Here is a 17,717-nt window from a genome sequence, read left to right on the forward strand (position 1 = left end):
CGATCCGTAAACCGACTCAATTTTGTGTTTTCTTTTCTAAATACTTAATTTTCCGCGCGATTTGATTTTACAATATTTAAGAGTCATAAGGTTCTACAGAACCTATATCTGATGTTTTTTCGCGTCATTCAATTTCGCGATTCAGAATAATACCTTTTACAATTTTGAAAATTAAATTTTTTACAAAACCTTTGTTTGACTTCATTTTGCCTTTTCTTTTCTGACACTTTTTCGCACTGTTTTACTTTTCGCGATTTTTATTCGCTAACGAAATTCGCCAAATTTAATCACAAGAGAACAGTAGTGTGTTTATAATATTTGAAGATGAATTAATGTGAAAAAGTAAAATGATTTGTACTTACCGATATTACAATATTCTCCCCGCCATCCGCTATGACAAATGCACTGAGACGGCTGTAAGCAATATCCATTGGCACATTTAGGATGGGTTAAACACTGGTCACATGACTCGCCAGTCCATCCCATGATGCATCTGTTTAAAACCACGAAAATATAAAAAAATAAAGTTTTAAATTGATCTGTGCCAGGGGTATCCCTTGTGTAAGGTTTTCATTGCTACAGGCAAACACCAACACATAAATCTGAGACTTTTCTGCTCTCTTACATAAAAGGGTTCCATATCAGAATTGAATACTCTTGACAAAGCTCTTTTGTCGTAAAATCGAAGTTCCAAGACAGTTTTCTCTAGTCTTATTTCACAGAGAGTGGCGAGTGACTTATCAGCTTTCGTAAAGCATACACCCTTTTTATCCAAAAATATCGTAATACACAGTTATCGTACAATTCGATAGGGATGAACAAGTCACAAGTGGTTCCACAGCAGCTGAACGTAACGGTTACGTATACGTTTACATTATATGGATCAAACAACAATCATGTTCAAAACAGAAGACTATAAAGTGATGATAGCATATATTTTACTAAACAGTGGATTAAATAATGGTATTTTTAATGCTGCAGACATGATTTTGTATCAAGAAAAAAAATATAATAGAACGTTTGAGGTGAATTGCTGAAGTCTCCTAAATTTAATAACTGAATTAAGAAATTTCAGACTTTACATGACTCTTACATTTCTAAAAGGCAATATATATATATGCAACTGATTTGAGCTGAATAACTGGAAACATCATTTCTCATTTTGAAGTTTTCATCTGGAATTGTACCTATCGAACTCTGAAGTTTATCACCAACATCATGATAATTATCAAGATCATCAGAAAATATCCCCGTATCTCTCGCTTACCTGCATGTAAAAGGTTCCTCGCATATCCCGTTTGTCCTATTACAAGAGTCTAGACACACGGCTGCAAATAAAACACGTATATTTTCATTTATTTTATGAGTACACAATTATCTACAGTTCAAATGGGATGCAAATGCGACATACAGTCAGCAAATGTCTTGATGTAGTGACGGAAAGAAGACAACTTCGACTTAGCAATAAATCAACGAGCCAAAAAATGTACGTTTTGTATGATGCCATAACACACATTTGATAACAAGCAAAATAAGACGAAATCGAAATTTAATTTTTCACTTTGATTAAAATTCAAATATGTATAAATCAGTATGACCACCAAAACACGCATATTGTGACTCAACGATCAGCAATGTTCCTAACATGCGTCAGAGGCAGTAGGATTTAGTTTTAGCGATTATTTTATTATAATTCATTTAACATCTTTGAATGGATTATTTAGGGAAATCATAAAATGATTTTTGAATTAGCTGAATTATGTGCAAAACTTGTTTACCTTGATGCAAACAATAATAGGACTAAACTATTGCAGCGGTACACTTCAAACTACGTATGTTCCCAAAGTAATAAGCTATTGCAGCAATAGTGTACAAACCATGGGTGTCTACATTTACAAGGAGATGGACATTTATTGCAGTCAAACAAATCGCAAAAACTGATGAACAGCGCACTCAACTACCAGCTTAGTCCAGCCAATCCCTTTATACACAGAGAGGTATATACGGTGTGGGCCGTCGACAACGCTACTATGTGTAGTGTTCTCAAGCCCATACAAATTAAAGGAAATTCCACGCCAGACACTCATTGTTTGGTCTACACAGTCGACTTGTTCGTGCAAACTTGACCCAACACATTGCTTCAAACAAATCTCAACCCTATCGCTCAATATCTAAACACAAGCGTACGTGCCGAGGCCACTGTCGCCACCACAAGGATGCATGATGTTGATATCGCTCATTAATTTAACAAAGGCATTAACATCGAGTACTTTTTGACCTTGTTAGGAAACTGACGGCTGTAGATTGTAACATGCAAATATTGCATATATCGGACGTCCCAATTGATATCAATAATTACAAACAAACGTATAGTACAGAAGTTAGCCCGACATCTACCTATGTGTTGGACGGGCAAAGTGGAGAACACTTTGATAGTGTATATTTAGTCCTTTTAAGACGGTACTACTGAACTCAGTGGTGAAAGGTAACACATTATACTTAAACAGGTGTCGATTGTATGAGCAATGAGTCCCGTAACACACATTTTTACCGACAATTTATTATCAACCCCAAATACATGTATTATTTCTTCCTAAATTTTTTTGGGGAGCAAAATGTGATTTTGTGTATGATTATATGTTTATTGAAATATACAAGTCCTCCATCTATTAATTGAGCTTGCCGAACATCAAAGTTGTTTTGTTGTCTTCGGAAGCTCATTTTGCTATTCAAAAAGTCAAAAAGTCCACAAATGATCTAAGATGTCCATTGGACGTACTGACACACACAAACTAGGTCAAAAACATCAGAAAAACCAAAAGTGAGACGTAAATTGATTTTGTACAATCTGTTTTCTCTCTATGGCAACCTTTGGGATATAGCGTCACTGACAATACTGGCTATAATGCATTGTATTAACGTGTCCCTTTTCAGTCTCCACAGATTACGCGGGAGTGCATACGTTCATACATTAGATTTTACAAATACAAACATACCTCATGCATGTTTGCATCTTGCATAAAAGGAAAGGTCACTTCCTGATCCCAAATCTTGATTATGCAAGCTTTCAATATCTTACCGCGTTGACATTGTTCACCCTCCCATCCTGGTAAACAGATTTTAGTGCCGTTTTCGTCACAGAGGTAATGGCCAAGATTGTCATTCCTAGGCCTACAAAGGGTGTTACATTCGGGTCCATAATAGTTCTCGTCACACAGGACCCGGAAGTTATAAAATAGGTCAACTGATTCGGAGACTTCCGTTTCCTTCCTCCAGAGGGTTGGAGGATGAGCTGTATCGATGACAACGGACCGTAAAATTCTTTGGGATGGATCTGTGGGATTTCAAATAAAAACATATTAGTGTTAAACATTGTATTTATTTTGTTCGTTTCAAAATGAAAAAAAGATACATTTATATTTAGGAGATAATATTCAGTTTTACCTCACTCTTGAAATAGTAAACTCAATTTGATATGTAGCAGAAAGTGTACTATATTCGTCTTTGCATATAACAGGGTTATCTGCCCTAGCGCGAAGAAATTTAATATTAACATAATGTGCTTGCGAGCGCGATGTCATATCTTTCAGTTAAAAGGCGTCAGCTTTGCTCAGAAATCAATGACGTCAAAACCGATATATTCCCGCAAGGGAGATAACACTGTCATATGCAAAGACGAAACATACCGATGATTATCATGAAATATGAACTCATCCCTATAGTAAGTTTCTTCACACCTTTCGTGTATACTTTGCAAGCCTTATCCAGCATCAAAGATTGCAGGATACTTTCCCAATTACATGTACATGTATTATGAAATCGATTTGGTTATGGAAGGCGTGTAAAATGCTTCAATAAAATAATAAAATTAATTTTATATGTATAAACGAATCACTACTATGATCATATACTTCTTCATTATATACTCTATATATTTTATTTTAAGGAGATACTTATTTTCGCATAATTTCACGGGATATCTTAAACGCGAATTCTAATGTTACGCATATAATTGTATACAACGTATATAAATGTATAAATACAAGATAGTTAATAAAAATATTTTTCGCGAATTTATCAATTGGCGAATATGCTGAAGAAACCAAGACATCGAAACAAGGTGGGTTACAGTACTTGTCTTTCACGTGCTGATGTGATGTACAATACTGCATAGTTGCTAATACTCGCGGAATTTAAATTTCGCTAAATTCGCCGATAATCCAAATTTGCGAAATTCAATATCTCGCGAAATTGATCATAGTTTTATATATCACTGCCTGTCGTGGGGATGCTAATTTAAAAGGTTTCAAAGATAGTTCGCAAAAAAAAAAAAAAAAAGCAAATCAGTTTCAAATCGCGATAATTTATACCTGTGGGGTTGAACAACTACACAATGCAGAACTAAAGGTGGATGAAAACAGTACCTGACAGTGTCCTGTTGTGGAAAGCGTCATGTAAAACATCTATCACCAAAGTAAAGGTTCCCTGAAATTCACGAAAGGACATTGTATAAATATATAGGGTCAATACAAGGTTAAATAAAGTTGTATTTCTTGTAATTTTCACCATCACAAACTCTCATAAAACATACAATGTGTGAATATGGATGCTTATATATGATGGTTCAGATCCATGAAAGCACCGATATACTATTGACATAGCGGTAAATGTCGCATGAAATATCACACGTTTTGAAAGAACCGCCACAGTCAACGCCATGTTTCAAACTTTCTGCGATACTCTTATAGATCGGAATCACGTGGTCAGTATAAGCAATACCCATATAGATCGGAATCGATCGGAACATTTTCGAGATATTTTAAATTTAAACGTGTACACGTTAAAAATCAATATTATAATTTAATTGTTTGATAACTTTGCGAATACGAACTTTACGAAATTCGGTAAATATCGAAAGTTTAAAACTAAGAGAGGCGGAGAAAAATATCTAGAACACTGTATAATACTTTTTCTATGCTAAAAACACAACAAGTCAAAACTTCAGGAAAATATACTCTCTTTAAATCTAGCTACTTGTATGGCAGGGTTGCGTAACTTTATTTTGCTAAAACATATTTTTATGTTTTGTTTTTTTAAATTACAATGGATAATATGTATCTGAAAACATGTTTTTAGGTATAAAATATGTGCCTGCTGTTTAATATAAAGTAAACCAGTCCAAACTAACTATAAAATTAATGACCTTCACAGTACATATGCAAAACAATGTCTGTCTGCACTTAATTAGGTCATCTAGACTGGCTAGTACATCATATCTTATCCTGATGTAGATAAAACTTCTAACATGTACGTATACGACATTACCACACGTGCGAGTGAGGGAATTCCCCTTGTCCAGATGTTGTGACACAGGCAATCTCGCCGGCCGGTATGTGATTGAGTAGATGTTAACTAAGATATGCCTAAGAACCTCAGCAATGCGACAATGGGCGGGTTATCAAAACTACGTCAATAGACGGCAGCCATTTCATTGATGAAAGGAACGAATGCATTCATCATTTTGTGGAAAAAAATACGAAAAAACTAATGACGTGAAAAAGAGATTTCATTGCTATGGTGTAGAGTGTGTGATTGCTTAACAAGAAATGAATGAATGGTTTGTAGATTTCTTGCCAATCAAACAGCTAACCAGATGCCCGGCATGCTCTCCAATGTTCTCCCATTCATATGTAATAGTCATTATACAAAGCGTTCTCCAGACTTTCTTACTCTGACATGTACTTGATATATGGAAAGTGAAAGTAGCCAGACAGTAAAGCATAACTTAGTGACATTTTAGCACATCAAAACAAACGGCTTATCTTCAACACTCGCACGGCCTGTCGAAAAGCCATGTTCGTATGTCGACAGAGTCTGCACGTGCAAAGCTCGTCCATACGTTTCTTTTATTATATATTACTCCCTGCTCCGTGTTTCCTTCAGAGACGTGCCAATAAAATGTTCTGTTTTACAGCCAAACCCGATGACCCGTTTAATGTCATTCATGCCTATCCGACTTGTCAGAATTAGAGGTGCATTTTGGTGCAAGTTGATCAGCGATAAGGCTTTTTGTGACACGTTGGTTGCACCTAAAAAAATTATCATATTTTAGAATGATACACAAAGTTTTATCAATGATAGCTAAGAAACATTTAAGTGTTCTGAAGGTTTATTTCTTTCAGAATTACACAGTGATATCAACTGAGAATTACATAAACAGAACAAGAACAGTTGACAATTTCATAAAACTTTTTGCGAAAATGTCTTTGCTCCAAGATAAATTATCACAACTAGTTAACAGTGATCTTCTAAAAGAATCTCAAAAGCAAAAATGTTAATAGAATAAATAATGATTAAAATATTATCTGTTAACACTTTATTACATAAAAAGTACTGTATTCGTCAAGTTTTTGTACATATATTTAACAGGAACTTAAAGCCCACCCAGTTTTTGAGATGGAGTGAAGTCTGGGTTTCCCTAGATACCCATCATCAGTAGGTATCTGTCTCATATGGAATAAACATTTAGAATATGAAACATATTGACGAATACTGCAAACCAAAATTTTTTCGCAAGCGATTTATTTTCGCGAATTTCGCATTTAGGGGGAATTAACGAAAATGAATTACTGCAAATTCAATCGCACAAACAAGCAATTTGATTTGTATAAGTTTTATAACTTGTTTCGCAATCGATGTAAAATATATAAAGTTGATATCAAGGGGACAATTCGGTCTAAGAGTACATTAAACCTTGCACATATTTCGGAAACAAACCAGTTCATTGGAACTTAGATTGGTTGTTTTTACTGTGATATGCCAGAAAAGTCCACGGTAGTCAAATGTACATGTGAAATGTTCAATCGCCATTACACATAGCCTTGTATGCCGAACCCTGACCCTTGCATGTGTAATAAAGATTTTTTTGTCTAGAACTACTCAAAACGCTCTTACAGTTGTGTTAACATTATTAGATGCATGTTCTTGTCTAAAAATAATTTCATCAACTCCTCAGTGGTTATATATTGCATTTGTTTAAGGTGTGTGACTTTGACTCGGGTAAGGTTACAACGTACATGTTGTACCTGCTTAATCGTATTGATCAACGATTTGGAATTTCAATGGTATTAATCAAAATACATGACAATGTTGTGGAATTTGTCACTACTTCTTGTCATATGCTTCATAAGGAATGAAGAACAATGCATTTATGTCATATTTTGCTTTGTGGTTATGTAACGAATTAGTCTCACTGAATTGTCCATTTAAACAAACAATTAATTTTCAAGTCAGACCTCTCGAAATTAAATCATCGCGAATTTGTGACTCATACCGAAAGCGCGAAATTTACTTAAAGCAATGAAAAGGCTAACAGTATGAGTCGGCAGTCTCTGACCATCATCCGATGTCACCTTACGTAAGTATTCAAAACGCGACTGCAATAATCTCCAGGACCAAAAATTGATTAAATATGTTATTAGAGTGATTTAGTGTTACTACATTAGTATTTTGTTCTAGATAATGTTGTTAAAGATGAGTGATGGGTTTCATATACATGCATGATTTATATTAGTATATATTAGAGTAACTATGATAGTTAAAAATTTCAATATGATTGATTTAATTAAGATGAGTACAAGCCATTGATACAATGTTTTGCGTAATTTCACGAGAAAGCTCTATTGCGAATCAAATGTATCGTAAAATAACCCGTGAAAATAACCAATATACATCATGTGTAAAATGCAGTATTTTTGGAAAAATTAATAATATTGATAAATAAAAAAGCATCAGTTTCGTTCAGCGCCTAAAACTTTCCATAACATACAATTCGAGTACAGGGGAATCCGTCATTATAAATTATCACGTCCAAATCATGTATTTAAATATATATAACAGACACTTGTTCAGTGTGGTTTTGTAGGTTACCAGCAGTGGGTCAGGGTTGTCGTCTGAGAAGCAAGTGCTGTCTGTTAAGAGAATAGACTTGTTCTAGTAGTTCTGTTATTTCATTACTTTTTCCTCTCTATCTCAGTTTTGATTTGACGATAGCTGGGGATTACGCAACGCTTCCTAGCGGTGTGTTTAGGCTACATAGTGAAAAACGCAATAAAATTTGAATTAGAAACATTTTAAAATTGAAGAAAAACCTAGAAACACAAGTTTAATCATAACAATGAAATTATATTACCAGATCTGTGTGTCATGTCTGCAATTTAAATGATTAGTCTATATGGCAGTGAAGCAGTGTGAAACATCAATCTCTCTTGTCATTCGGTTTTTGTGCGAAATAATTGCATTTCCACTGTTCATATATACAATTTAACAAAAATCGCAAAGGTGGTGAACTTTTTTGCCCTTTTACTATTACGTAAACGACAGTAAACTCGTTTTAATCAATTTAAAGATAAACCCAGCTTGTAGTGAATCTCTCTTAACCGTAGGTGGCCCGATATCCGTCTGATAACAATCTTTGTGGGTCTACTAATCAGATGTCTCGAGTCGCCATCATGTGCGGTTTACCTTGAATAGCTTTGCCACTGACTTAAATGATTATGAGTATCCCTTTTTATGACAAATCTACAGCTATTCAAGTGCCCTAGTATGCACAAGTTTTGCATAGGCGATGATCTGAAGTGGCATTAGGTCCCGACAATAAAATCTAGATATAAGTGAAGTAATTTGCACCATACCGACTTCTTCAGTAGTGGTTGAAACAACTGATTGGTAGACGAGATTTATAACTAGAGTTAAGGCAGTGCTTTAATATAGGGGATATGATTAGAACAATATGCTATTAAAGACATTAGGGACAAGGACAATATATATGATATAGGGATTATAGGTTAGGTTACTGTATAGCTGCTAATATTCGTGAGGGTTTTTATACGTGGATTAATCCAATTTTATGAAAATTAATCTATCAAGATTTTTCATAAATGTGGTTTTAGATATCAGAGCCTGCCATGTGAATGACGATAGCAAAAGGCTGTCAATATAATTCACGAAAATAAGCCCCCGCGAAAAAGTCCAAACAGTAAATTTTACACTCGCGAAACTTCACAACTACACAGTTATATGTTGATAAACAGATAAGGGGCTATGATCATAGTTACATGTACGTATGTCATATAGGGACTAGGTGTTAGATAAATATACTAAAAAGGGATCAGTGGCAATAGTACTAGTATCATCTGTGATATTGGGGATAGGTGTTACAGTACGGTAATATGCTAATGTAGGAATAAGGGAGTTAGAACCATCCGTTAAAAGAAAGGTTAGGGGTAAGGTTAATCACTTAATAGAAGGAGTAGGGGGTTGGGGCAATCCGTTAATAGAATGAGTAGGGGGTTAGGGCAATCCGTTAATAGAATGAGTAGGGGTTAGGACAATTCGTTAATAGAAAGATTAGGGGTTAGGATAATTCGTTAATAGGAGGGTTAGAGTTAGGGCAATTCGTTAATAGAAAAAATAGGGGTTTGGGCAATTCGTTAATAGAAAGACAAGGGGGTTAGTTCAATCCGTTAATAGGAGGATTAGGGGTTAGGGCTATTCGTTAATAGAAAGATTAGGGGTTAGGTCAATCCGTTTATAGAAGGATTATGGGTCAGGTTAGAAAGAGCGGAAGTTTTAACTTTACAGGTTGCGGGCGGATATCGTATAATCCACTCATGCAGAGAACTACATGAGAACAGTGGGTCTCTATCAAAACCGATAAAGTATTACGCGAGAGCACCTCCCTCAAATCAGGAAGCCATGGTGAACGTTTTAAAGTTTAATGAGAACGATGTTTTTTTCTAAAGTTGTTTAAAGTTCATAAAGGTAAGCAAAATCATAGTTCACATCATATCATAAAAATATTAGATTGGATGGCACTGAAAGACATATATGGCATTTAAATTAATTGTTTTTATTATCCTAACAAAATAAGTATATCTCCATCGGATGATTATCGTGAAAAATATACTCTTATTGTACTGTAGTATCTGTAACAAACGTTTCAACTAAAGAAAAACAATGAAATGTATCACGTTTCAACTAAAGAAATATGACACTTTTCTTATGATTGCAGAGTGTAATCGCAATGGTTATGCTTTACTCACATGAAAAAGAATAATTCATTATATAGGTTTTAATAGTTTTTATGAAAATATTGACTATATTGTTACCAGAAAGTGTAAATAACATGCGGACGATATAGTACGACGAAGTAGAGAATAGAAAGCGATGACTTTTGGTTAAAACTTTTGGTATTCATTATTGGTAATGGAAGGGGAAACACTATTACAAATGATAAAATTCCACTACGTAGTCTTAACAGCCCTAGAAACCATAACATCTTTTTGATAAAAATTTCAATTTGTATTTTCAGCAACAAGACTTGATTGAAATGTGGTTCAGGTGTTGATTACAAACCTCATTACAGATTTATTTACATTGGACAACCCTGCGGAAATAAAGTTATACACATTCAATTTCGAAACTTAATAAGAATCTAAATTACAACTGTATACAAACCCGAGAAACTGATATGTGTGGAATTATTCACACCATCCCAGATTGTGTATTACGATTCGGTTTACAGGCATTCCGGTATTACGGAATCTCCTAAAATAGATTCTGTTTTGTGTTTGATGAATACATGCGATGGGTATGTACGTTATCATCCTAACCAGGCCAGATGCCCACACATTAGGAACAGAACAGAAACGTACCTCAAATTGTTTATTTTTATATTAAACATTTTGTCCACTATCGATGGTAACAGTCAAACATATACTTCTACTGGACCATTTGTCAGTCATCAAAATTTGGTACATGTACCTATACAGTACAGACCAGTAACATTTGATAATAAATCAGGAATAATCATTTACCATTTATCAAGTCAGTGTAACACCATCTTAACCGAATCACAAGTCCATCAATATGATTTTGTTAAATGGAAAACTGAATTCGTTCCTAATCTGAAGAAATTTTGAATTCTCAATGCACTTTTCTCAAGATTATAACTTTTCTTCACAACTTAACATAACTGTCGAGATAAGTATGATGGGTATGGATTTGAGTGTAAGATTACAATGTCACATGTAGCAATAACATGCTGTTGTTTATATGAAACTCATAGTGTATCTTATGTTGTAGACAAATGGGCAATCTAATCTGGACGACAGATAGCGGAACAGCATGGTAGTATGTATATAGCGTTTATAGTATTGTAATTGATAAATGTTTCTAGTTATCAACTTGGAATAATGTTTTGATTTGTTGCTGGTTTTAAATTGTCTGAGAATGACTTCAAAATGACAAAACTAATATTTGGGTTCTTTTATTTTACATTATTGATTTTTATTTCTTTCCGAAAAAAAAAATAGAATGAAAATAAAACTTTTTGACTTACCGGCCAGCCGTAAGAAAACTGTATCTTTAGAGGGAAGTAATTTAGCACTGCCAGAGCTGTTTCATTTATAGTGTTACCACCAAGGACCGGTGTAAAGGTGTGTCCGAACGGACAGGAAGGGGTATCCGGAACATCTGTGATGTAATGAAGAAGACAAATGGAGAAGAACGTGCGACATTCCATTGTGCATGGAGGGCGTTCCTGGTAACCATCGCAACAGCGGCCATCTTCTTTCTGTCCTCGATAATTGTATATAGCCATGATTGACACTTGGAATATCCCCATACTAAGAGCCTGCAGGAAACAAAACATGAAAGTTGACGGTTTTTATACTAAACGTTTTAAAACGAAGTTGATGGTATCAAAGGATATTGTGTAATTACCGCGGGCCTAAAATAGAACATCAATGAATAATGTATACATGAAACATAATGGAACTGATAGAGACAAAGCTATGCTTCGAAATTCCTTGGTTAAAATGGCATTAAAGAAACTTCAAAGATAAAAATAAATTATTACATGCAGGTGTAAAATTTCGAAATCGCAAAGGGTTTGCTTCAGTATACAACAACGTAATATTATTACAATTTTGTAAATTCCTATTCAAAGTTATGGTCATTTGAAAGCGTTTTAAATTTCACAGGAAAAATCCATTGAATCAAAAAAGGAATTTACACGAGACATAATGGAACTAATTTCGACAAAGCATAAGATGGAATACCTGGGCTAAAATAGCATGTAAAGAAACATCAAAGATGATAATTAATTAGCTATTAGAAGCAGGGTTTTAAAATTTTTAAATATGTAAATAAGTTACATCTATATATATGTTCCCAGTCAATGTGATTGCAACATTTCTTGAATATTTTCATAGATTAAAGTGCTATTCGCAGTTATGATCATTTGAAGCCCCGCCAGATTTTTTTTAATGTATGAGAACATGGACATTCAGGAGAAATATATTGATACATGTCAGAATCGGACATGATTTTGATCCAGAGAAGGAAGTTAATCAGTACAATATTCTGGATCTAGCAGCTTGACGCACGTTTCATTTATGACATGCTAGGGACTTATTATGTCCATATGTCGGTTAAAGCCATCCGTTTGGAATGTTATGTTCAGACATAAGTCACCACAACATTTATCTTCCCGTTGGTGGATCAGAAAATTGTGCCGATATAATACAGACATTATCAAACCAATGATCCCCTTCCTTCCAACGAGTATAAACCAATGACCTATCATGTAACAGATTTAATCAATTACTGATACTGTTACAGATATCAAGTATATGAGTATATACAACGTACTGGTTACCGTGTCCTGTGTTAACCTAGTTATGGAATATGCATGTGCACCTGTCTTGTTTAAGTTGATCTTTATGTTGCTGAAATGTGTGGGAAAATTGTACTGTTGACATCATGATCTCATAGAAGGAAAACGATACGAAGTCAGACAAAGTCTTTATGTGCTCATTGATATGCCTTAGGATGGACCGTTGTGGCCGAGTGTTAAGTTGTGGCCGAGTGGTTAAGTGGCCGAGTGGTTAAGATGTCCCGACATATTACCACAAGCCCTCCACCTCTGGGATGCGGGTTCGAATCCCATGTGGGGCAGTTGCCAGGTACTGACCGCTGGTCGGTGGTTTTTCTCCAGGTACTCCGGCTTTCCCCCACCAACAAACCTGGCACGTCCTTACATGACCCTGGCTGTAAATAGGACGTAAAATAAACAAACCCGAAACCCAAACCCGTTGTGGCAGAATGGTTGACATATCCCAAAAAATTACCACAAGCCCTCCGCCTCTTAGTTTCGAGATCGATACCAATTGGGACAGTTGTCTGGTACTGACTGTAGGTCTGCGTTTTTTCTCCTTGTACTGCGATTTAACTCCTCTTAAAATGTCACGTCCATAAGAGACCTTGACTATTAAAAAATGTAAAACCAATACATGTCTTATGACTACGTTGGCATCATTCAGTTAAAGTTATTCTTAAAGCAAACTTGACCTACATATGTATGGCGGATTTCATCAACGAAACGATCGACGGTTACTCTCACGGAACGCTCATTTCTACCGGTCTATTGAGTCAAGTATTAATTTTTGTTTTGGGTTACAGCTAGCTATAGTCCGCTAAACCAGGGGTCGAAAGAGAACTTGCATAGGCATTGCATGATGTTCGATCCCTTTCCAATTTTATTATAATAAAATTGTGTTGAAAGAAGTGATTCGTATTGTTACGGTTTATCAGATTCATTCCACTCCTCACCCATGCTTTTCTCTTGAACTTAAGTATATCATATTAGTCATTGAGTCATTTGACTCATCAACCCTTATTTTCATTTGTTCTTAATCCGATAAAAAAATCATTGATAACCCACGCTCACACTTCTATTCTGAACACTTGTGCGAAGCGTAAAAAAGGCGTTAAGCAAGGGTACTTTTATCATTATTCAATCTGTATAACGAACATAGCATTTTTCATGAAAACAGCTCAACAAACATGACCGTCTGCAATGTTTCATCAGCAGCCCCAGAAATAGATCGAAAAGTATGTATCGTGTGGCAGAACCCCAACAAGGTTCCGCACAAATATACTTTTGTTACGCAATTATTGTTTTAATATCAAATTCGGTTGACGACTGGGATGTAACGCAGATGTTGATTGAAGGGCCGACTGAGTAATTGGCTGATGTATACGAGGTCATCCTACCGGTACGTTCTGTGTAGTATAGGCAACAGCGTGGTGTAAATTACTGTAAACCAACTTGTTTTCGCGTGCGATTTATTTTTCGCGAATTTCGTATTTAGAGATAATCGAGAAAATTGTTAACCGTAAATTCGAACCAAAAAAAATATAAGCTGCAATGTATTTTCAACAAATAAGTACAAGCGAAATCAAATCGCCGCGAGATTTAGTTTCCGCGTTTTCATATCTGAAAAAAAACTTATTCGCGTTAGTTTATTTTCGTGAGTCATATTGTTCCACACATGAATATAAGTTGGTTTACAGTGTAGCATACACACTTAAGCGAATAATTAGAAATACTGTGAAATAGTTCCTAAAATTGACATTGCAGTGTAAAAAACTGAAGAAATCGCCTTCTTTACAATTAAACGAGTATTCAAAATCTGAAATTAGCACTGCTGGAAAATTATCCTTTAAAGTAGGATGTGCTGTGCAAAGTATTGGAGAAAGTGTCTTAATGACATTCTAATTGGAAATGTTATAGGCTGGTATTAAGCTTGTTGAGTTATCATGAAAGAAAGTGTGGAAGCAATCAATGCAATTTGTTTTAAGTAAATTTGTGTGAGCCACGTGGCTAATCAATCAACTTTTGAGAGAATAAGCCATCTTACGTGAGTGCATGTGTAGTGAGTAGGCATTGGGAAGCCACACAGGTAGATACATAGTTATGAGTTATTATTTTATAATACACATTTTAATCCTGATGCATATTGCATGATTATAAATCAAAAACATCTAAATGAAATGCACTTCACATCATAAATTTGAACAAACTTTGTAAATGCGTCTAATTGAATATTTAATCACGCTATATCTCAAAGCTTTAAATCAATATAAAAGATTTTGCATAAAACAATTTTTTTAACTTCAAAATAGTCATTAAAGTTGAGATGCACATTTTTTCTTGATTTAATAGTTTTAAATGCTTATTATAACCTTATGAACCAAGTCTACTTCACCTTACATACCCCCTTTTTATTTTTTCTTGAAATGTAAATTTTTAAAAAGTTGAAATAATATAATTTAACGAAGTGCAAAATAACAATGATCTGCAGTTATAACAAGTATCGCTAAATACGTTAAGTTGATATTTCATACACTATCATTTTGCTGAGGTTGACATACGGTTATATGAACTTGAGAAAAATATTGACCGAGGTAAAAGTTATTATTAACGATACACTCTGTATCCTCCGATTGCATGATACAGATGTCGTGCCATCATCATCAAAGCATTCATCATAGCACACGGACCTTTGTTGAATGTTGATAAAGCCATTATCTTATAATAGACGCATATAATCTCTTCAACGATCGATTTTTTCGAGTTCAAATATTTTATTGCATAGATGCTCAACAAAAGCACCATTACTAGAGCTTTGTTGGAGAGAAAGGGACTAAAATAAAGAAAAGGTAAGATAATCCATATTTGGCAACCGTCATCCCACTTGTGAATTCAACTTGAAAACCAATATGTATCTGCATAAACTTTTATCTTTGCCTTATCTGGTAACATTTGCCTGTGTCATCCCAAACATGTATGGATAACGAATGCTATCAGAATTAATGGTTTATTTTGTACTTCATGAACTAATATTTAGAAATACATGCCAGTACTAATCATTAATCATCGTTCATAGTTAACACATGTTTTATCGTCTAAGTGTTGATTGAGAAATGACTTCTCACTTCTCACGTGTAAGTGCGCCGGCGCGTGAATCCCGCTCCAGTATGAGCATTCACACGTGCCGGTTCTACACAACAACTTGACCTAATTTCGGTCATGGGAACTAGGTGGTATTTTGTGAATGATATGAAGATCTTTTTATATAATATTTTTTACATTTACATATCATTATTAACTAGTACGTACAACTGTAGTATGCACGTGCATAAACACACACAATCAAATACCAGGTTCGAAGTAAGGGGGTCCAGATGTCCTAGGTCATGGGGAAGTTGTTATAATGCTTACTCTTATCACAGTTCACATTGGCAAAATAAACATACTTCAGCCTTTGAACGAAAAAGTGCAAATTTGAGAGACTGATATGTAAATATTTAAGATGTCGTGTCTAACGAAAGAAACAGAAAAAAATAATTTTAGAAGTTTTGAAAATGAAGTCTGAAGTACATGAAAATAAGACCGTGCCTGTCAGAGATAGCTTACGACTTGATAAGTTGTCTCACCCCAAAACAAATAATGAAAAAAAAACCTATCATAACATTCGTTTTTCCGGAGATTATTAGAGGAGACGTTCCGGATGTTAGTATATAGATACATCCTTGATCTTACAGAGTTTTTACATTGTACGGACGTCATACGTGAGACGTATAGTTCGTTTAATAATAAATCGATAAAAATTGGGAAAGGAAATGAAGATGGATGGCAGAAGTTTATTTTACGTGTATTAATCACTACGTTTTCTAACTCTTTTCTCCATTATCTTAATTAGTTTTGCGATTAAATACAAATTGAATGACATTTCTAGTTTTATTAATGATATCAAGACTGATGTAATACCATATGAAGAAAAGATTTTATCATCATACTGCATCCTAAGAGTTCTTTTACTTAAACGGAATGTAATTATCTGCACTGAAATATGGTGTATTATTCCCATAATAAACATTCGTCGCGGCTTTTGTAATTACATACGAATAATACAATGCAAAAGACACTATTAAAGTATCGTCGAAAAACCACTGCTAAATCCAATATGGCCAATGAGTAGCCATTTTGAATGTGGTTAATCCAAAATACGCAGCATCTCATGGATATCATAGATAACATGGGAAATCATCCTACAAACTCTGAGAGCAATAGTCTTCTTCCTACAATCATGATTGTACAACAAGTTTTTAAAAAAAACACGGACAGACAGATAGACAGACGGACAACCTGATTACAATAGGGCACCCGCATCTCGATTTACAAAGATACGGAGTGCGATATAACAATCAAAATGCATCTAGATCTGTATTTAGGAAATAAGAAAAAGAAAAAAAAACACATGTTATGTCAGTCAATTTAAAAAGATTTGGGAGTAAAAATAAATGAACAAAATATCGGCGAAAAAATATTCAACAGGATGAATAAACAAAACAAAAAATGTGAAATCGACAAGCAAATGTTGAAGTGGGTGTTATTATCCCATGCTTCAATCAATGTAGCCATTTTATATTAGATTTTACGACAATATCGTGTAAAGTCTGACCCGGTGCCACTTTTCATAAGCATCACCATACATCTTCATCATAGTTTTAGGAGAAAGAAGAGGAAACTGATACTTGTTACTATCGGTTCTCTTTATCACGTACGAGGGCACCCAAATTCCCAAAAGAAAATACAAGGTTTCTAACAAGCTGTTTTAATGAATCCCCCATCTTGGCAGATTGAATCAATACATAATACAGATACATCCTCCCGGAAACTCAAGTCTCTTCAAAATAGTCGGCGCCATTTTGATTTTTAATCTTAAGGTACGTTGAATATGTTTGCGCACAGCGTCCGTAGTGCAGCTTACACTTACATAATGATTGCTTATTCTTAAGAGTTCCGA

At 34.7% G+C, this 17,717-nt stretch overlaps 1 protein-coding gene across 1 annotated transcript in view; it reads right to left on the reverse strand.

Moving 5' to 3' along the window:
- The window catches only part of LOC138328527 (delta-like protein A), a 47,761-nt gene that overhangs the window by 4,208 nt on the left and 25,836 nt on the right, over positions 1 to 17,717 (reverse strand). The window contains exons 4-8 of the mRNA XM_069275370.1: positions 11,402 to 11,695; positions 4,425 to 4,485; positions 3,080 to 3,334; positions 1,268 to 1,328; positions 363 to 493 (exon numbers count right to left, since the gene is read on the reverse strand). Coding sequence (XP_069131471.1) covers positions 363 to 493; positions 1,268 to 1,328; positions 3,080 to 3,334; positions 4,425 to 4,485; positions 11,402 to 11,695 — 802 coding nt within the window. The remainder of the gene's footprint in view (positions 1 to 362; positions 494 to 1,267; positions 1,329 to 3,079; positions 3,335 to 4,424; positions 4,486 to 11,401; positions 11,696 to 17,717) is intronic.

Source organism: Argopecten irradians, chromosome 7, assembly GCF_041381155.1.
Source record: "Argopecten irradians isolate NY chromosome 7, Ai_NY, whole genome shotgun sequence".
Classification (NCBI taxonomy): Eukaryota; Metazoa; Mollusca; class Bivalvia; order Pectinida; family Pectinidae; genus Argopecten; species Argopecten irradians.